Genomic DNA, 22,935 nt, shown 5'->3' with positions numbered 1-22,935 from the left:
TGTTATTGTTGGTTTTTGCTTAAGAACCACACTGCAAAAGGTGGTTTGAAAATTTCTTGTATACTGAATCTTAAATGAACCAGAGAGAACACAATTCTGTATTAACAATGTTTGGATTAGGAACGCTAAGAGATCTTTTTTCCATAACTAACTTGTCTGATTAAAAGGATGATCTCCACACATGATGAACTCTCCAATTTAGGTCTTTTTTTTCTTTAGAAGATATTACCATGTCTTAATATAAGCATACAGCATACTACAAAAAGCATATGTGCTGTAATATTCATAGACTGAATGTAATGTAAAGCTTGCACATCTCCAGACTTTACAGATAAATGGAAATAGTTAAATGGAAAATCTCTTCCCTAGTGAAGGACCAAGTTCAAACCAAAATGTTAACATGCTGTTCCTTGTCCCTTCTAGAGAAGACCTTCGAAGAAAACCAAAAACATCTTGCAAGAGCTAGTCTCAGCCACCCTGTACTAGAGCACTAATACCTCTAAATAACTACAGTTCATTTATCAGCAATCAATCAGTAAAATACAAAGTTTTCTAAATGAGACCCATATTGTTATTTTACCACAACAGTTTTTCTGTTGTGTTTCCAGCTTTTCATTCCACTCTGCCTGTGGTTGCATTGAGATTTGGGTGCCTAATTTAGGTGCCTAACTTCTTGACATTGCTTATATGGTCAACAGAGAGTAAGGGATGCTCTGAATTACCAACAAAAGCAGCATGATTTTTCTATGTTGACTATACAGGGTATGTAGGGAAACTAAATTAACAAACTAAATTAGGTGCTTAAAAACAGAGGCTGTGAATAGTCTGCAGTAAGGTCTCCCCAAGGATGTGGAATGGTACACACTCTGCCCAGCAATTCTTCCTATTGCTAACACATACCAGCATTTTTCTCAAGTTTCTACATTCAACTCAAACAAAAGCCTTTTCTGTAATGTCAACTATACGCCCTTGCAGGTACATAGTGTTCATTGCCACAGATTAACTCATGCATTTGTTTTACTTTTCCTCAAGTAGTCCTTCTGAGATTGAGAGGGAAATCAAAACTTTTTCCAAAAATGAGAAAAAAGGAGAAGTGTCCAGTAAGAGCTGGAACTATTGTTATAAACTTGATTCAACATGTTTTCCAAGTAGCAGGAGAGAAGAGGGGAGATGGAGGCAGGGGGGAGTGGAATAAGAGTTGTCTTTCAATTAAAAAAATATATGTATACACAGTGGCTATTTTTCTCCAGACACAGGGGACAGCAGTAGAACCTGAGCCAAAGCCTGCATTTTCGGTTAATTAATTTTGTCAATAAAAAGCTGGCAATGTATCTATTTGACAGCACTTTGTGACAGGGTACCTACAATTTGCATCACTCTAGTAGGTCTGAGTACAGTTGTCCTCGCAGACTGAGGACCAAAGTAAACTGAAACAGCAGATTCTCTGGAGGGGAGAGCACATCACAGTCAGTAGAACCTGCTGCAGCAGGTAGTTGCCTTCTTCCTGCCAGCATGACTTACTAGAATATACTAGCTACCTATTTCTGGCAGGATCCTTGCTGGGATGTATTTACTACAGTATCTAGGATTTCCTTCTTGTTGTATGTCAGGGCACAAATTTGTTAAGACACTAGTAAGCAGTAAGAGATGCAATTTTGCATACTTGAGAAATATTTATTACCACAAACGACACTAAAAATGCTGTAAAATAGATCCTTCTGGTTCCAAGCAAAATACTTCTTTTCTGATAAGTTACATGGATATAATTCACTAACTGCTTCACCAACAAACCTATCTTCAATTATTTTGGTATGCTTTTAAAGGCATCCTTCCCTCTAAGCCTCTTTGCTTGGGGGCATGGGGGAGAAGCCTGCAATGAACCTCGTCTTCCCTCTGCAACTATTTGTAATATTGTACAAGCACTTTTGCCCTCTACAGGTGTTTCAACACAATTCCTGTGATTTTGGGTTATACTTCACTTAGTTTTTGGTCTGTGGCCTAATGCAATTATGGTTTTTTTCAGAGTAATGGAAAGAAACCGCTGAATACCTCTGAAGATGTACTTATCTGATGCAATAATCGCAAAATTCAAACTACTGCCATGTAAATGTCAGGTTTCAGGAGTGCTAAATGGTTTTATAAGCAAGAATTTTCAAGGATTACTTTTCACTGACAGTATTTTTCTCCCCACTATTCTTCAATACATTTTGTGATTCTGTGTGCATTACATAGCACATACTTCCAGGGAAGTTTCACACTATATTTAATGTGGAATACCACTGTGTTTACAGTTATGGAGAGTTGAAAGAGGGAGTGCTGTCAGATACAATCACAAAAGTCCTCAGTTATCATCACATGGCTGCATATATTTCCTCGACAATTATAGCACTGCTTAATCTGCACAAAGGCCCCAAATATCCCCTAGCAAAATAGCCAGTGTCTGAGGCTCTTGTTGACTACTACAAAGTGCAAAATTTAATGTAAAAAGGATACATCCTCATGAAACTGGAAGAATATAATGACCTATTATATACACGGTGGTTCACGAAGTTTTTATTCTTCACAGAATTAAAGTTATTTGAAGGATTAGTAACAAGGAAAAATGTAGAAGCAAACAAACAAACAAACAAAAAAATCCAACCATAGCAACATTTCAGTGATGGAAATAACACTAAATAAGCATTAATGCACATTCTGGCTCTCTCTGATAATGCATAGCAATTTAGAAAACTAAGCTGTGTAGAAAGATGCATACAACAGCAGTGTGTTATACATGCACATCATCTTACAGATTCCCCTATTAAGTGTTAGTGCCAGTCACATTCCTGCATCTCACACATTAGAGTGTCTATTGTGATGGCTGATTTGTGTGTTTTGATGACTTAGAATTAATTCAAAGTTAAAAGCTGCAGGTTTCAGAAAGTGCCTTGTGAAGGTGAGTGGTTGATGCATTCTGTGCTTTGCCTATGCATGAATGCGTGCAACTGCAACGTTACAGTTGCCTGCTGCTCCCAGGACTTCCTTGCTATGATCTTATGATAATTACCATGTCTTAGTTCAATAAAATTCTTGGGCAGGCCATATTAAACACAAAACGAAAACAACATTGACATTAGATGGATACTTAGCAGGTTCAAAAACAAAACAAAACAAACAGAAAAACAAGAAAAGATCACTTGAAATGAAGCTTGGACTTAGTTGGAAAGGTTCTCAAATTACCTAACTGCTTTATTTGGTCTTAAACATGTACCGGGTGCAGCTGCAACGAGCTCTGAGCTTTGGCACATTCCATTATGAATGGTAGTGAATTTATAATGGAATGGTATGGATGGTTTTTATAATCAGAAAAACACACTGACCTTAACACTACACAGGTGGAGCAGCATAATGACCCGCCAATTGTAAGCGCATCAATTCCTGGGGAAAAGTTCAATGAGGTTAACTCAGCATGTATCCCAAAACCAACATACACGACATTTAAAAACAGAGCATTGTCTTTTCTACTAAAACCTGTCTTTCCTTCACCAACATTTTATTATTTGCTTCACTGTTCGGTACGGAGTATATCTTACCCATTTTAACAGTGTACTATATTCTGCTCCAGAGGATCTGTGCGTTGTCATATGCATCAGTGCTGAAACACGTGTTTAAAAAATAAAAATAGAATTAACTACAATAAACTTTGCAGACTGCATAAGATTAAGAATAATATTCATTTAACTCAGGAAGGAACTAGAAGAAAGTAAGATGGCTAGATATGATGAGACACCACTAGTAGATCCTTCAGCTTCATCATAAAATCCTCATACTGAGTAAGTTTAGATGGGTGGCAGCCAACCAGCATTTCTGTTTTGCACCAATTTATTTATATCCTTGGATACTCATAGGGACCAGCTGCAAAGGAAGTTAATTTCAATATACTGTACTTGATCTGACCTGGTATCCAGTGTAATTCTAATAGTCCAGGATTAAGCCACAAAATGCAGTGCACAAACCTCTATTTCTCTAATCGCAGCCAGTATCTAAAAAACCCCCACATTACAAAACTACATAGAGAAAAGTGACGAAACAAAAGAAACTTCAATATAACTCAGAGAAAAGAAGGTTTTCCAAACACGGAATAATGCAACTTCAAATTAAAAAGGTGAAAGACATCCATTATTTAGCCACAACTGGAATGTTTAAATTTTTAATTTCAGTTCATTCTCCCCTGCTTATCTTTGGTGTTTGAAGCACTTTGGTATTTCACAGCTTCTCCACTAATACCAGGAAAGCTCCTCAGCCAACAAGACAGTATCAATATCCCTTGTCTCCTCACTCTGTGCACCTCCACAGTCTGTAATCCCACAACCTAAAATTCATTCTCCTCAGTTTCTGCTGCATGCTCAAGAACAACTGAGAAGGCTTGTGTAGGCAGTAAAATAAAAATCTTTAATAATATGATCAAAACCACGGCTAAAATTGTCAATTCAACAAAACTTCAAAAATGAATACAAGAACCAAAACAGAAGGGAAAGGTAACATTTTAGCAAGCCATTCCATTGTTCAGAAATGTTCTATTAAAAATAACTCATTTATAAAATATAATAATGCCACTTGATCATATTCTACTTAGATTGAAAGGCTTTCAAAATTCATAAAAGCAATGAAATTAAACAGAAGTAGATATTGCCTGTCATCTCTCCATTCCTTTCAAAAGACGCTAAATCTGATGGACATAATCCATTTCAGCCCCAAATTTACCAATTGCCTGCAGCTTGGTGTGCCTTTGCTTTTACTGAAAAGGGGCATTTACAATGGAAATGGAGTAACCTGAAAGTTAATCAAAGAGCCACAGACACACTGAAGATAATCTCAGAAAGCTTTAGCCACACGCACACTTTTTTTTTCAGCTGCCCTAATTTTCCATGGTTTTCGCCCCTCACACAAAGTCCTGCCTAAGGCTTTAGGGGATAAGTTACACGCCACCTTTTCCTTCTGTGATTTCTCCACCTCTTCAACACCTCTTCAATTCTTTTAACTTCTGTGGTTCAGAATCTTCCCCCACCCCAGCCCCCAAGGAATAGTGTCCAGCGTACTTGAGAAGGACAAGATAATACAAGAAGTGAGCAGCGTATGCCTCTGGGCTAGTTTGTGACGTGCCAGGCTACTGCAGTGATTCTCACCTGCAGTCCCCGTGGCTGCAGTAACATCAGGTGTGGACACAACATAAACATTCTTCCAAATAACCACGACTGCAAAACAAACTCTCAAAACCAGTCACTATGAGCTTTTTTCAGCCCCACATGCTGGTTTCAAAACTACCAACTTTACCCATAGCAAGCAGTAACATACTGCAGCATTTTCCCTAATGTAGCTCAGTAGGTTTGCTTTCCTGACAAGCCAGAAGTGAGGCAAAAACACAGCATGCCACCTGAGGCTGCTCCCCCTTGAAGTACCAAAAGTGATAGTGTGGCAGACTAGTGCAAGGTACATACAGGGCTTTCCTAATTTCTGCCAGCATGTTCGTAATCTGACCCATGATGACGTATTGGTGTGGTGACTGATGTTAACCATTGCTGAGAGCACCAGCAGACATATGAACACAGCATTGCTAGAAAGAGCTGAATGATGTAGCAGTAGCTGCCACAAAAACCTCCTGTGCTAAGTCTGTTTTCTGCGATTCGGGGTAAAGGCACAGTTGTCTTCCTAATCATACTCTGATGAGGCTTTCATAAAGGGAAAGGGAAAGTTTCATCATACATAGGAGATGTGAAAAAAACTACAGCACTTCTCCCTCCTTCAAAGCCATCCAGACTGTACCACCCTAGAGCAGCTGACCCTTAAGGTACTGTACTGGAAGCCAGGGATGCTGTGCAACAAAATTGGGCTCTGGAGCAAGAGTGAGCTCCTGACACACGGCTCCCCTCTGCCTCCTGTTGCGCAGCTGCAGCAGATAATCCAACCCTGAGGCATTAAAATGAATTAGTTCTCTGCCCCTTCCTCAAACTGTCTCAGCATTAGGAACCGCAAGTCACTTAGTGAACGGGAAACGAGAGTAAAGTGATACACCCATTGGTATATCTAAACTGCCTGCCCCCCACACAGTGCAAAACCAGAGCTGAGTCATAGAAAGTGTTCTTGGACTTACTGAAATAGGATGTGTTGCGATGCTTTAGCACATTTGAGCCAGAAAGAAAAGCTTGTTCACTGTTTCTAGCAAGACGGAGAGAAGCCCCAGCTCCCAGTGCCCTGTCAGTTGGACGACCCAGTGCTCCAGGGCCTCCCCGGGCCCCACGTTCTGTCCATCAATGTGTATATTCACACACGTGCTCCAGAAGAAATGGCACGTGCCTGCATGTACTCAAATTTTAATAGCAATAGATGGGAAAAGTGCTATCTTACATATGAACAGATTTACTCAGGGGTACATTTATGTTAAATAAATGCTTCAGATATATAATTACGGTTGAAGTACACTTAAGGTAAATTGGAGAGCCTGCGCTCAGGTAGATCATCATCATACTGATAAATACTGTTTTCTGGATTTCTTTGTCTGTTCTGTTCACCTGTGAACTCCTGTCTTTATATTTAGATTGCACACTTTGACAATTTTGTTCTGTTTTCCTGCAGCGCTTGCTACAGCATTTTTGCCCTCCCCTTCTCAGTCCATGACTGGGTCTGCCAGCTGCTATTGCAATAAAAATCTATTAAGTATTTAAACATATATACAAACAGATAATCTTGAGGGCCTGAAAAGTCACTAGGATCATGTTTTGAGCCTGGATGATAAAGAGAAATAGGAAGAGAGACTGATGACTACAGGAGTGTTGTTGTTTTTGTCAAGACTACTTTGCAGCCAGAGTACCCGTTCTAATTTCTGGTTGAGAACAATACAGATTTTCAACAAAATCAGTCCTGCATTCACAGAAGGTGTGCAGTTTCTTCTGAGCTCTCTGTAGAAGATTGGCATGATCCAAGAGAAAAGTGAGAAGCAGGGAGGAGAGTCCTTAGGCAGTGCAGCTGGGGGGGGGGGGGGGCACAAGAGGGGTTCCTAACATATTTCTCCTGAAAACACTGGAGAATTCAAGTTTATTCAGTCAACATTTACTCCCTCTCCTCACTTCTATTTTTCTCTCTCTCACCTCTTCTAACATCTTATCTTTCATCACCCATCACCTAGCATTAGGATTTCTTGTTTGCTACCTAGCTCTGAGAAGGCCAGCCGTGCCTTGACACCACTCCCTCCTGGTTTCTTACCTCTTTCATTCCTGCGATTATTCTAGCTACCTTTCTCCTCCTCCACTTTTCATTTCCTTCTGGTTTGTCCCTTTCTGCATAGAAGCAGCTGCTGGTCTCTACAGCTGATGTTTGACCCCCACTTGCCTCTCCAGCAGTGGGACAGTACCTTTTCTGGATTTTTCTATTTTCCATACAAATACCTTAGCAACTTCAAAAAAAAAAAAAAAAAGAAAAAGAAAAAAAGTCAACTTTGTGCATACAGCACCCTGCCTAAAATGATCCTGGAGACTGGTATGCTGCTGGTACCTGGCAGCTCGCTTCAAATCCCTACTCAAAAATGCTTTTGGCAAGAAATGTTTAGAAAGTCAAAAACCAAAACCCTGATGGTTGCAAAGTTGAGGTGCAAACAGCAGAAACCAGACACCTATATATGCCTTCATACATATGTACACACCTACTTCTACATGATTACATTTCAGCTGTATCCTTGCCTCCTGCTGCTCCCCATGCTTTCTGCACTACTTGCTCTTAGCCTGGGAGCTGCACAGAGCCCTGCAGTTGTTTGTATAGTAATTAGCACAAAATATCTCCATCATGATGTGCAGTACCAGTTGCAAACAATTCAGTATTGCCAAGAAAACCAATCCAAGGCTGAAAAACTATTTCACTCAGTGGTCAGCAGTTCCTTTCTAGAGTCAGTGAATACTCACACTGATGCTGCCACCAGGGTTGACCTGGCTGCAGTGAGAACAGACACAACTGCCCCAATGTTGAGCCCCCACTTTGTATTGAGATGAAGCTCTGCACCCACAGGTGCCAACAGGAAAGCGCCTAAGCTTTTCTGCCATCTCTTCTCCACTTCTTTGGTCACCCCCACCAATATCAGTCCCAACGTCCTGTTAATTAATAGTTGTCTACTGCACGTTTTAAGCAATGTCTTTACATTGAGATCAGAATGATTTTTAACTTTCTCGATAGTTTGGTATTTGAAAGGCTTTTTAAAATTTTTATAAAGATCAGAGAAAGAAAGGAAATACTTGTTTCTAATGTTAGAACGGTTTGTTCCTTCTGGTTGAACAAGCAAATAAAAACACATAAAAGAAAGTCTTGTGTTTTTCAACTTTTCTAGTTAAACCTGCTAGCTGAAGCCGTGTCTTAACACATCTAACTACAGCAGGAAATATATAAAATACCTCAGAATAAATGTTCAGTTTTCTGACTGCGAGACAAATTTTCAAAACTTATCATGCATAAATTAGATAAATCTCTCACAAGAACAGTATACAAATTAGTCATTATTTTCTTTTCCCTTCAGTAGACAAAAAGAAAAAAAGAGTCATGTCATTAGGAGAAAGAATTAATATGCTAATTGAGAATTTAACGTGAATAGAGACAAACCTCAGTTGCCTTCAAATCTGGCTTAAATCTGTTGTGGAAAGTACTCTAGCTTTCTCAAGTATAATAAATTCATACATACGAATACAAAATGAAATCTCTGACTGTTCTACAAAGGCGAATTAAAGAGACAGCAACATCTTCATGCCATTTACAGATGAGCCCTTCCATCCACTAATCTGCAAATCTACTGTACTGTTCCCATTTGCAGCCCAACCTTGGAAGGTATCAGGTAGCAACAGTAACAACAAATATTTTTGCTGATATATTAAGATGAAACTTAGCTGTCTTCACCTCGAACTAAGACCCTCCCTATAGCAAGGAGCCATATCAACGCAGAGTGAAAAAGATTATTTCTGCCCCTGACATTTCATACACACACAGAGGAGCTTGAAATAAACAGAGACTGAGGAGAAAATGAGATGATATTCATTACTGTAGTAAGCTGTGGTCTCTGGACAAACAGAGCCCAACTGTTTGTCAAATTTTTTGTAGGCATTGTGGAAAGGAGAACTTTTAAAGAGGGGGGTCAAAACAGGATGATGCAGGATTTCATTTGCCTGACAACAGGAAGGACAGCAAGGAAGAGGGTGTGAAGATGAACTGAAACAGGAGCTGGTGCGCCAGAGATGTTGGCAACCAAGGCTGATCAACAGCAAGGCTGGACTCTTGAGGTGAAAAGAAAAATGGTAGAAAGGGTATGGACAGATGAGTAATTCCTCTGAAGACCAACAGCTGATACTGGACACATGCTGTGGAAAGGGGAGCCAACAAAACAAAAAGAGAAGAGGGAACAGAGTTGAAGGAACATGTCGTGTAAGTAAAGGATCCTTCCAGCAGTATCGTGGAGGGATACAATGAGACATGTCTGTTCTCACAAACGATATTGCAACAGCGCAGGTCCCAGGGAACACAAAACTGCACAACAATCAGTTGGAAAGCTCTAGACAGCCTTACCTCCTACAGAGCCAACCTCAACCAACCAGTTTGTTTCCATCATCATTTTCTATCCTCAGGAGAGAATCAAGCTGTGAACAAGCACAAGTCCTAACCTGCTTTGCAGAGTCTCTGGAAACCTAGGATCCTCAGCAACCTCCCCTTCTTCCTCTGGATTTTGCCAGGCTATTGAAACTCCTTTGCTGTATATATGACACTGGCTACTGACCATACACAATGAAAACCAAAGCAACTTGGTATTATTACATAGGTAGGAAAGGTCTCAGGGTTGACACATCACCATCTATATTATTAACTTCCTATATCATCAACTTTAGTTATCCCCTTTGCACATGTGGTGAAATGAAGCACGTGTCCCCTTGTACCTAACGCTTTGGCTCACAGTGATGGTTTCCAAGATAAGCGGTCCATACTATACATTTTTGATTGTTCATTTGCTCTTTTTCTCCCCCCTTGTTTTAATAAGTAAATTCCATGCTGATGACAGGCACTGGCAGTTCAATCACTGGCAATAAATGCTTCCGTATCCTGCAGGACAGGTACAGGAACAGCAACGGTCAGCCTCCTCTGAGAGCTGTCACCGGGACTCAGCGCTGGCTTGCACAGACAACATTTTCTGTGACGAGTTGGAACTGTGTACAAAGCATCTTCAGAGGGAGTAAATTCTCATCGCTCCACTGGCTCCCATACACTAGAATTAACTACCGGTTGAAGGGCCTGGCCTCAAGACTTCGGTCTCTCTCTGACAATTGTGATTCTCCTAGTGATATGCATACTTGGCAGTACACTGACTTAAAAAGAAAAACATTTTAGCACAGTCCATCAGCCACTTGTGAAATGAGTCAGATCTGAACTGCTGTCCTAAAGGATCAGCAGAATACTAACATCTGCAGAGAAATTAATGCTCACCAAATGAAGTTTAACACTGAACAAGCTGTAAATGTCAAGCACAAAGAAACCAGGCCCATCTCCCAGAGAACTGAGCATCAGTGCAGAGTCAGCACGTGTAACCCTTGTCTGGAAGTCTCACATAACTTGTACTTGCAAATGTAATTTCAGGTTATGTCTGGAAGCATCCTTTTGCTACAGCAGAGTGTAGGGATGAGGGAATGGAGAAGAGATATGAAAAAATAGCACACATGACAGCGATGCAGTAAACTATTACTGTATTTTGTATTAGGTAGGATGTTAAAGCTATTAGACTTGCAGCAGGGAAAGGTACAAGACAGAAAACTTTATTTAGCAGTGCCTAAATGCCATTACTTCTTTCTGACTGCAACAAACCACTAAAGCTTGTATCCGCAAACCAGCATACTTTCAAGTATAATAAATTGCTGCCGGACCTCTCTGGAGCTGGCAGTCTCCTCAGCTTATCTGATGAATTGTGGCACAGAAACATCCAACTATCTATTAGCAGCACCAGAAGCATCTTCCCCACATTGCTCAGCATAACAATCAGTATCTGCAAGCCACAGCGTACATTTATAGGTGTAAAAACCAAACAAAAACACACAGCAATAACAAGCTTCCACTGTAACTGATAAGTACCTAGCCCTTTTGCTCTTACTTTTAAACCACCGGGACTCTCTATGCTGCACTGCCCTTCTACCACGACAGTAATGCACCTAACTGCTACTGAAGGCAGCCGACAAGGCTCAGCGTTCCTATTTCAGTGGAATTAACCCCGTTCCATAATTTCCACTCTCTTTGCACAACAGGTATAACTGCATGTTATAAGAGCAAACTAGTATTTTCTATGCTTAAACAATGACTTTATTGCAGTCTTAAATGTCAGTCTTTTTAGGTAGCTCATTGCAAAATTTGGGAATTATGTTAAAGAGATGATATTTGAGAACTGGAGCCACTGTAGAGAAGGATTTTACAGCTCTGGACCAGGCTGTGCATGCAAGACTTTTTTTAAAAAAAAATTATAAACATGCAGGTAAAGGTTAGCATTAGAGCACCTCACAGTGAGTCTGTCTGTACTCAGAATGGCACCAATCACTTCTTCAAAGCAATATTCATAAACCAACTTGTTGATGGAAGATGTAAGAAGGAATAGAAGATTTAAAAGCTTTCTCCTACTAGGAAAAAAATAATCTCAGACCAGAAGCATTATTTTTGATAACTGGTTGGCTCCAGCCTGCTCTCCATTAAACACCTCTGGGAGTACCTGAACAAGTCTCAACAGACATGTTTTGGGGGACCTGAAAAGTAGATAACCAGTGTCAACTCTGAAGTTGCAAACAAGCTAAGTACCTAGACAAGCTGAAAATTTCCCCATGGATAAAATGAAAGTCATAATGATTACTGAATATTAGTAATTATTATTTATCCAATAGTCTACTTTCACAGCTCTGCACGTTTGCCATAAGCAGAGATTTTTATACCTCATACAAGTTATAAATAGGCTAATCAAGCAGGCAGGCAGATAAGGGACACTGCTGCATTTTTGTACTTCAGTTTGAAAGAAAGCAAAGCAAAGCATCAGTGTGACTGATAAGCCTTGGCTTTGGAAAATCCAAACCTATCCTTATTTTTGTTCTCATCTACCTCTGCACTCGCTTATAACAGGAAATGTCTTCAATATTTTGCAAGTTTTAATTATTGTCATTATTACTGGCAAAATAAAGTGCCGTGGTTATGCACGAACACTTCAGAAAATAGAAAATGGTAGTATTTTAATTGTCAGTTAAATCATTCAGTGATTTTTAAATAGCAGAAGAATGCAGGCTGACCATTTAAGGCTATTCAGCACAATGAAGCATAACAAGAGCATGCAGGGGAGACTTCCGAAAGACATGGAAATAGCAGATTAGAGATGTTAAATTAGGAACCAGCAGATTCTACAGTTGAGCGGGGAACTTCAATTTCCAGAAATATTCACCAAGCAATTCCCTTGAATGGGGATTTCTAATTTCCTAGAAAAATAAGACAAAAATAAGGAAAACAGTTGCTCCAGACAGTTTTGTTAAACCACAGGCTCAGGGAACTCCTCATTCTTGGAGCGAGCTAAGTTACCGGAGTGAGCTCGCTCACGATACAAATCACTTCTCTGTGACTAATCAGATGTTGGGGCTGCTGCAGAATTCACCTGTCTGTTGTTACTGCGGCCTCAACTGCATGCATCAGAAGTTCCACCTATTTCTTACACAGCTCCTCCACTGAAGATACAGAGCTGTTGAAAGATTTGGAAATAGCATTATATGGCCACAGATAGTGGGACAGACTATTTTTAGAAGGGTTTTCTGGCACTGTGGTTCAGAGGGAAGGTTGAAACAGATTTAAGAGAGACCTCTAGAGAGATTTAAGAGGAACAAGAAGAAAATGAGTATTCCCTCATTTGCAGCATCTGCCAAATAGATAAAAATACTCAGTAGGCAGGCAACTAGGCTTTATAAAATGCCAGCGTAAGAAGGCAAATGCTATTTCTCAGGTAGATACACGTGGAGCAAAGGACACATTCACCAGAGGAAACACTGGCCTATTTTCATAGAAACCTGCCCATTGAGACAACATGACATGGCCCAGGACATCCTACCCAGACTGCTAACTTCCCACTCTTTGCAATGCGCAATTTTCTAAATGAAAGGAATGAGACAAAACACTTTTTTAAAAATGGGCCACTTGGTAATTCCCATCCAAAGAGGGTCAGACCAGCAACATTCCATCTTCTCTTGAAGTATCTAAGACAGCCTTAAATAAATGACCTGGATGAAAAGAACTATCTGATCCATTAAGTCAACAGATGCAATTGATTTTTCCTTTTATTTTTAGTAAGACCTAGGGAATATTGGGGTGAAATTCTGGCACTGCTGACGTTCATTATAATTTGATATTAACAACTTCTAGGGTGAAATCTTGGCCCCATTAAGTCCTTGCTTGCCCATTAGTTTTTCCCCTATGAAAAGGTAGCAGATAATTAAATTAATTTGAAAAGAAAATCACAACCAGGTTCTACTTCTGGAAGCATGACAGTAGGTAAATGGAAAAAAAATGAAGAATAGAAATTCAGTGATTAAAACTCTCTCAGACAAGTAGACACTAAAGAAAAATATTCATAAGAAAATATTTTTCTGCCTCTGCTTTCCATACAGTTATTCTTCATACTAGACTAAGAATACAGGGCTAAATCACCAAATAATTTCTGAGGATAAACTGTCTTTTTCAAAACAACAGTTGTTTACTTAACACCTTTCATCATCTCTGATGAAATTAAAGGACAGTCATCCAAAAAAGGATAAGCAAATATACCATAAAATTAGTATTTTTGAAGAGAAACTGATCAATTTCCTCATGTGCTTTCTTGCAACCTGCTTAAGATCACTTCTAAACAGAAAACACCTGCAGTGCCACCTAGACACCAGTAAGATTTGGTTAAAAACTTAATGTCCAGTTTTGCAGATGAACATTACCCCTGTTGGCTATGGATTCTCCGAGTTCACCAAGGTTCCCGAACAGATTGAAGCTGAGCTCAGGATTTCAGGAGTGTATATCTCTATCTCTTCATGGATGACAGTCTCAGTGAGAGCAAGTTAAAAAGAAATTATGCAATGCAAAAAAATAAAAATAAAAATAAAAACAAAAAACCCACAAATGCCATTTTTCAGACTAGAGAGTTTTTAGCCAGTAGGAAGAGAAAATTTTCTTACAAGTTCATAAACAAATAACTATCAGGTGAAACAACCACCTCAGAATAAAGGTTTCCCTTAAGAGCAAAAGACCACTAAGTACTGCACTTAAAAGTAGTTTTGCGTGCATTTTTCCAGTGTCTAATGACTGCTGGTCCTAAAGAATTCTTCCTTATAACATTCTACTGGTATTTTCTCTCACTGGTACTCTGCTTAGTTTGATCCTAAAAGACACGTGCATTTATATATACAACTTCTCCCTGTTTGTGCCTCTACTCTTCATACTTATGGCTTACAAAGGCTTCAAAGACTCATTTTCCTAAGACAGTACCTGCTTTCTCTATTTGCCTCAGATTATATCTTGAATCATTCCATCTCAGTTGCATGGCCATGATTTTAAAAGCATAGGTTAAAAAACCTCTTGAATGTCCTACTAATTTATGATATTGTTCTATTATCTTGAACATGAAGTTCCTCCGCTATTCACAGAAATCAGAGGCAGTCAACAAACAGGCCGATCATCTAAATTTGTCTTGTAGCCCCTAGATTTGACCATGTCTGTAGTTTAAACAGCATACTAGTATTATATTTTTACTGGATGCTATAGACATACAATATTTTATGTATGGCTAAATTATATATGAACATAATAGTCTGATTTAAACAGCACATCTGATTTTAAGAAAACCTTTAGTAAATTCATTTTTGCGTGACATCAGAGTTTAAGAATACAGGATCAGCATTCCAACTAATGCCAAGATTTCACATCACAGTCATTTGACCCTAAAAAACAGTGGTGCAGGATAAATAGTCAGCTTCACAATTCTCCTTTCTTTGTATCAAAACAAGCAGGAGCTAATCTCCTTTTCCTTAATACAGCTCATTACACAAAATCATTTCCTTCTTTTCTTGTACCCTTCTGTTCTTTTGTTACTGCTTTTACTGTACCATATCATCTTTCTAGGACAGCTAAGTGCTCTTTCCTCTTCTAAAGTTAAAAAAAAAAAAAAAAAAAAAACCACCATAAACAAAACTGAAATGGCACAGGGTTGAATCTGAACAGAATTACTAAATAACTGTCTTCCAGTCATGGAAAATGAAATTATACTACTCTTCTGCAGGCTAGTCTGAGTCTAATCACCATATCTGCTAAAATCAAGCCTGGCTCCATCTCTAGCAAACAGATCAGTGTCCAACCACAGGTTATTGTGCTAGACCCAGGCTGTTTCTGTGGCAGGAGAGCAGGTCAGGTACCATATTAGTCTCATCCTGGCCTCACAGTCTGTGACCATGCAGTACGTATCCCTCAGAGCAGAGCTCCTGTGGCTCTGCTAAGGGATAGATAATGTTAACGGGAAGAGGGGACGGTAGATCACACTACGAGGCTCTTGCATGAACCTAATTCCTGCAACAGTCATGGTGCACAGAGAGAGCAAGGAGGAATGAGGCAGGAGATGAACAGCTCTATCCAAACCCTTGTCTGCCAGCAGGAGCCTGGGAAGGCCAATTGCAGAAGATGCTAAGTATGACAGTGACACAACATACACAGGGTTTTAAATCAGCAGACAATTTTTTGCCCCCTCTCCCTCCAGCACTGCGTCTTCAAGTCTGACCACTGGACTTGACACAAGACACGAGGCATGCTAGCTGAATATTGTGCAGCACTTCAAGATCCTGTCTGCTAGGGGCCTACAATGGCTGATGGCTATTACTACTTTTAAAGTGCACACTATCTCTCAGGGGATTTGAACTGAAGTAGCTGTCTCCTGGAAATTTTCCATCACTTAATTTGCACAGCCATTGCTCAAGAAGCATCAAGTGGTGGAGTCTGAAAGAGAAGAGGTGCTTAGGACAGCACTATCTATTCCCTGTTATATAGTCTGGCCTGTTTCTTATACACAGGCACCAATCTTATGTTGATGACAGCTGTAATTGATGTACCAACCTCTTATCTCCAACATACATGCTTACCTGATGGTGTGCGATTGTTGCAGCTACATAGGTTTTCAACTAGAACAGCCTCTGCAGAATGCATTCTGCAATGGTGGGTATTTTTAATGTATATTACACTATTATAAATAGACTGAGAGCTAAATCCTGGAACTAGCCCATGGTATTAATTCTAATTTAGTTTGGGCCTGATTCCAAGTGGGTGACTATGCATGCAAACATTTGTCTGAGTGTACAATTGGCTGTTATGAACACAAAATTATTTCTTGTGCTCATGCATGCATAATTTACATGCACTAATTTAGACACCAAAGTAACTCCCTAGCAGAATTCCACTGATCAGATTTAACTTGAAGACTGCTGTTAAAAAAAAAAAAAAAAAAAAAAAAATCACAGTTGTATATTCTTTAGCTGCATAAAAATGAAGTAACTGAGAAATTCACTGCTGTTTCTACAGTTGGAAAACCTTCAGTATAAACCTATTACTTTTCAGCTGATTGTTGTTTCCCCACCCCATCCCAAATCCCCCAGTTATTTTTCCCCATGCAATTTAATTTCTACTAATGTATATTTTAGGTTGTGGCATACAAGCATTGTTACTCATTAAAAATAATCAATAGAAAGTGAATACGGTTAAGTAATATGTTTCCTAGCATCTACATTTTAGGTTCAACAACAGACTCTCTCAAGAACCAATAGTTGGCTTTGCACTTTTGAAAGGAAATACCACCACCTTGCACCCCAGTGAGCCTTAAGTAACCTATGCATCTTAATCTAAGAAAAATCTAATGTGCATTAGGAAAATCGTCAAGATAAATATATTAGGCAAGTTGCGCTGATGAACAAAGTGATATTATTTCTCTTCAATTAATTCTCACACTAAAGTTATTTACGAAATAAATTAATAAACATTGATCAAACATATGTTTGATTAGCTGTCTAGAATATTGCATTTTGTCAGAAAGAATGTAGAAATCATGCAGAATCATCACAATTAGCACAAAAGTACTCCTTGAAACAGGAGCTAAGAAAACAAAGAGACTAATTTTTCCAAACTCCTTGTGTTCTTCACAGTCCTAGAGAACTGCATAGCCTGTTGCTGCACTAATATTCCCTTTTTGGCCACCTTTATTTAAAAAGGGGGGTTAATTGTTTTAAATTACAAGAGAATTTTAAGGGAATTCTAGGAAAAGATGTGAGTTATGAATAAGAGAGTATTTAAAATTATATATTTTTATATATATATTTAAAGTATTTGGCAGAAAAATGCTCTTATCTCTTTTGGAGTGTTTGAGGGATTTTAGGTGTGAGGGGATAAATACCAGGGGTAGTAACTGAGATTTTATTGCAGCTTTCCCAATATTTAGTATTTGTCAAAGTCCAACATCTGGGGTAGTGTGAAAATGTAAAATTCCTCCTTTTCTTTATGGTGAACTTCTAGTTCTTAAGCTTTCAGAGAATCTAGAAAACGTAAACTCTAAAGGCCCAAAAAACATCAGACAAATTTAAAAGAAACCATGCTTTTTTAGCACTTGGGATAAGAAATCAGAGATAAAACACACTAAGATGCAAGCAGGGAGCTAGCAGAGGAAGAGATGTGTGCGCTGGCTTGTGCGCTGCACACAGCAAAGCAGAATTGTACACCAGCTCATGCAGAGCTGTCCGCAGGTCTCTGCCCCGCTTCCAGTTCACAAGGGAGATGCATCTGGAGAGATCTGCACAAGACAGGCAAAGAACTTAAGCACATCCAGAAAACAGAATGGGACAGACCAGAAGCCTTATACTGTTTGTCATTTGTAGAAATGCCCTTTCCCTTGATCAACTCCTTTCTCACAAACAGCAGAAAAGACAGCATAGCATTTCACACCTAATTATCAACCAATACTACAGTTGAAAACACACCCTGTAAGACTAACACTTGTGAGAAGTCTTGTCAAGAACATTTTCTTCAGGAGAGATGGGATTACACCCAAGGTGGAAGAACACCAAAATGCAGCCAAGATGATGCTCTCAAGGGATACAGATGGTAATGGTTATTTTTATTAGACTTGGGCCTAAACTAATTCTCTTCACTCTCGCTCTTAGATTTTTTGGATCATAGATTGACAATTCTGCTCCCATGCTGAGCGCATTTGTTATGTTTCAGTGAGACACAATCTTCTGTGATAAATATTAGTCTGGATCCTGCAAACATTTGCACAGGTGAATAACTTAGAGCATATCTGACTGCAAAGTCATTTCATTGCCAAAATGTTTGTAGGAAGGGGCAAGAGGTACAAAAAAGATGGGGAACAGCAATTTTAACAGTTTATTGCTCAAACAAACCGAGTGGAATTTCACGTACAGCAAAGAGATGAGACTTTACTAGTTAGAGAGCCTTCTCCCTTCTGAACTAAAAAAAAACTCCTGCAAAAAATCATGGTTTCATTGTATCAAAAAAAGGTTTCCAAGACATTTTACAGTAGAAAGCTTTAATAAAAACAATTACAGACATCACAACCAGTTCTTAGTATTCTTTCTTCCACAGTAAATGCACAATAAAAATCTCTTCAAAAAAACCCATTTTTCATTTCAATTTAAACAATTTAAATGTCATGCTCCGAGCAGATGTTAATAAATTAATAAAGATATTGAAACCTGCTTGGTTAGGCATTTAAAAATAATTACATCTAGAATAATGTATGTGGAAGAAAAAAAAACATATCACACCAGTATATTTTCATAGGTTACCATTAAACAGAAGAACGGCCACATTACAAAATTTCAGATTATACTGCAAAACCATACACACACCTCAAATCATGCCATGTGGCTATAAAAAAATATACATATAAATTTACTGGCCAGCTTATCTACTTTGTCACACCAGTTTTACACTCATATATATAGATGTGGAATCAAAGCAATCACCTCAGCTTAGCAGTGATGCAATGAAGTAGGGAACCAAACCCTTCACATTTATATACCTTCAGCAGAAGGTAAAGCGAGGGCTACATTTTCCAATGGCTAAAACCTCATATTCCCCCACCCCACATAACAGTTTTAATTATTCATTAATTTATGGTGAATATCTATAAGCAGTGAATTTCTAAGAGGTTTGTTTGGCATACAAACATCAAAAAGATTCTTTTTGTCAAAAATACGCAAACTTATTCATTACACAACTTTTGCATTTTCCACATCAGTAGTTGCATTTTTTAAGAAATATGGTCCAGGTTTAAGAACAAAAAATATCTGGAGAAAACTGGAAAATTTTCTGGCAAGATTTAACGTGATCAAGAAGATCTTGGGCACCTTAATTCAAAAGCAGAGCAGATGCCTGTGTTATTACTTATTGCACTGTAGAAGTAGCCTGAAGCAGAAGCTAAGATCAGGATCATGGTAGCAGGAGTTATAAAAACACAGGAGAAGAGAGAATACCTCTTAGAAATGCTTAACTTAGATAAAAAAAGAAAAGTGAAAAATGAATTATCCTCACTTTGTAGATGAAGTACACAGTGCCCCTTTGCATACCATACTAACCCCAGATTCTGCAAGCACTCAGAAATAGACCCCACACAACTTAAGCATCAATCCACTGCCTTTGCTCCAAGATCATTTTTTATATCCTTTAAAATATTTTTACCCTCTGAATTATGACCTCTGAAGGCAGCACCAGAAACCCCATAAAAACCAAAATATATTCAAAAGATAATGTGATGAGACACAACAAGAAAATTGTTCTTCCTGAAAAAAATATCATCTGATCATGTCCACCCTGGAAATTTATGTTATCCTCTAAGTATCTTTATGTTTGGAATCAAAGAAACCACAAAGTGTTTCCAAGACATTTACTCATCCTCTTTTCAAAAGGCCATTTACTCGTAAGTGCTGTAAGCAGATAATGATGAAGAATGGTTCTGTTTCCTCACGCTTACTCCTGAATCTCTTCTGATCACTTAACAGTGAACCACTACTGATGTATGACTTTAATTGTACCATCATACAGTTATCACTTACATCTCATCCCCACTTGCTCTTGCTGTGCCAATAAACAGAGTGGATTCTAGCTCCTAATATCTCCTGTGAGAACCAACTATTTCCAAAACTCGCTAAAATTTTCAAGCCATAACAGATCCTTACATGTTACAAGCTATTATGAACTGCAGCTCATTAAGCTACTCTGAAAAATTACTTAATACTGGTACTTTTTAGCTGGGATAAATCTCCTCATTGTGTCTTGGTGAAACCCACTGAGTCAACAACAGACTCCCCTTAGAAAGTCTCCTAAAACTCCCTTGACAGCTACCAAATGTTTGCTTGGGATTGAGGAAATAACTTACTCTATTTGTTGAAAAAAATCTTAGTGGTTGCTTTTTCTTGACATTAAAAGGATCTTATATGACACATTACATGTAATAGCCCTTGGCTTACCCTCTAAGTTACTGCAATTCAGGTTGCTATGGTTAACGCTGTACTCGGCCTGAGCAAACAGGCCCTGCAACAAACTGTCTTCACTCTGTCTACTTACGAAAAGTCATAGGGACACAGCTAAGCCATACAAGTAATGTAGCCCACTAGTCTACCAGTTCTTTTATAGACTCTGCACGAAACGGCTCAGATGTTCAGAGGGTCTCTCCAGCGCTCTGAAGGCAGCCTTCTGACCATCAGTAGTTCACAGGCCAGATCTCTGCTGTTGTCTACCAACAGAAAGGCACTTGCCTTTTATGTGAAGCCTCCCCTCTCTGAATATTGTATTGATCTGGGGCTGGTTTTATTTGATATCATGCTGAATCTCTCACTAGGGTTTGCGTTTCTCTTTCTGGTGCCAAATCCTTTCTGCTTCTCAAACAGTTTTGTAGCATGCCCTCAACCTTGGCAGATCCCTGTCAAAGTTCTTGGCTCAAACGCCCACCTTTTAAATTGCCTTTCACTGAAAAGGTCTTTGCCTACAGTGGCTTAACAACCACTGTTTCTGAAGAGTAAAAGAAACCAGTCATCCCAACTAAACTGACAGTAAGACTTCCATCTCTTTCCTGAAATCCAGGCTCTAGAGCTCCTGATGAAAAATTTTTTGATTTCCTTTCTCCACATGATAACACAAATTGAATATATACCTCCCTTACTACACATGGACAAGTTAAAATTAAAAATAAAGATACAATTATCACAAAGATGAGAAGTGGACCAAAGTGTCTCTTCATAACTACTCTAAAGTTAATAAAGTTGTAGAAATGAATTTGGCTCAAGCTCACTATGCATTTAAAAGTGATTACAAAAATTAGGCTATCTTCTATTTAGATGTCAGTGGTTACAAACACTAAGCATTCCTTTTTCTTAAAATTACAACTTGCAGACACCACAAAATTACCTTCTTGCATGCATAAAGCACTTAAATTAGCTTTATTACTATCCTTCTTTCCTTTAAAGCACAAGGCAGTGACTTGCCTGTTTCCATGGAAAGAAAGAGTAAACCAAAAGTGAAAACAGAAGCTGGTGATTTTACAAATTTCTCAAAGTTCTGAGTAGCAACTCCAGTGTGACAGAAACTCCAAGTTAGAGAGACATGAATAACCAGAAGCAATCAAAACCTTCTGATTTTTTATCATATATTCATCTTTATTGCTACCACAATGGCATATGAGGAAGACAGAAATGAAATTTTACAAGATGACCCTAACCCCAGCAACACAGGCTGAGTAAAAAAAGAGCAGGCTGCAGCAGATAGCCCAGGAAACAGCTCACCAACCAAACCATGGCTGTAGGTACCACAGCACAGCTATCTTTCTGTTTTCATATGCTGAATAAGAAACTCTCCGTAGTTGAGTTATTCATCTGGCATCCTTTGAATGGCCAAAGCCTTAAGCTTCAGAGTATATCATCAGGCACCTTTACCTTTTGCTCTGGCCCCAGGCACTCAGCCGAGATCCAGCTTTGTGGGTCATCAAAAGGGAAGGGGCTACATTCCTTCAGAGCTGATTTCAAGTCCTCAAAAACAGAACAAGCAAGCTACAAAAAAGTTAGTCTAGAAAGACAGTGTGCATGCTATGACACTTCCCAATTTCTATTGTGCTTCATGTCAAAAGGCAGCTCAGAAGTTCGGGTTTAGCTTTTTTCCCCTCTCACATCACCCGTCAACCAAGGTAGACAAGCTGACCAGGGATTCTGCCCAGGCTCTATTTTTTGCTGGAGGAGAGGTGGCAATACGTGGTAGGGATTGCTCTCCCAGTCCTGGGAGTAAGGGGTTTATGTAATCAGTAACTGAGCCCTAAAGGATGGATGCGAAAGAAGACAGCCTAAGGCTAGGTAACATTTAATTCAGTCTCTGAACCAGAGAGAACTTCCCTGATTATATTACTCCAGACGCTGAACTCACATTCCACAATGATAAAGCATTTTTGTGCAAACCTCAAAGAAGTCACACTGAATATCATAGACAAGTCATTATTTTAGGAAACTGTCACAACAGGGGACAGAAAAGTAATATGAGAACACTAATGTGAGCCTTTTTAAAGTGCCTCCTACAAATCACAGAGGCAGTAGAAAGAGCAATTCAAAAAAGACAACCCCCGGTTTTATTTTAAGGTTGGATTTGAAAGCAAGTCACAATGAGAACCAGGCACTTATTTGGTAAGTGATATGAGAGACTGGAGCTTTTTTTCCTTCTCCTGTAACCATCTTCATTGTTTTTCTTCTCCCCACACATACATAGCTTTCACTGTCTAAACTATATCTGTGCTATGAGAACAGAAACTCTGGTGTGATCTCTCAGAAACCTGCCTAAGAAATGCAGCAAGCCCTG

The 22,935-nt window shown here is 39.0% G+C and overlaps 1 protein-coding gene across 10 annotated transcripts in view; it reads right to left on the bottom strand.

Annotated features, from left to right (window-relative positions):
* HECW1 (HECT, C2 and WW domain containing E3 ubiquitin protein ligase 1) overlaps positions 1–22,935 on the bottom strand; it is a 272,955-nt gene that overhangs the window by 202,656 nt on the left and 47,364 nt on the right. For 4 of the 10 annotated variants that reach the window (XM_064506615.1, XM_064506616.1, XM_064506618.1 and 1 more), the window contains one exon: positions 3,360–3,417. The exons of the other annotated variants lie outside the window; for them this stretch is intronic. In XM_064506615.1, coding sequence (XP_064362685.1) covers positions 3,360–3,386 — 27 coding nt within the window. In that variant the 5' untranslated portion in view covers positions 3,387–3,417. The remainder of the gene's footprint in view (positions 1–3,359; positions 3,418–22,935) is intronic. 10 annotated transcript variants of the gene reach the window in all.

This window comes from Dromaius novaehollandiae, chromosome 2, assembly GCF_036370855.1.
Source record: "Dromaius novaehollandiae isolate bDroNov1 chromosome 2, bDroNov1.hap1, whole genome shotgun sequence".
NCBI lineage: Eukaryota > Metazoa > Chordata > Aves > Casuariiformes > Dromaiidae > Dromaius > Dromaius novaehollandiae.
Note: the sequence above shows the minus strand (reverse complement) of the source record. Positions and strands in the feature narration are given on the sequence as shown.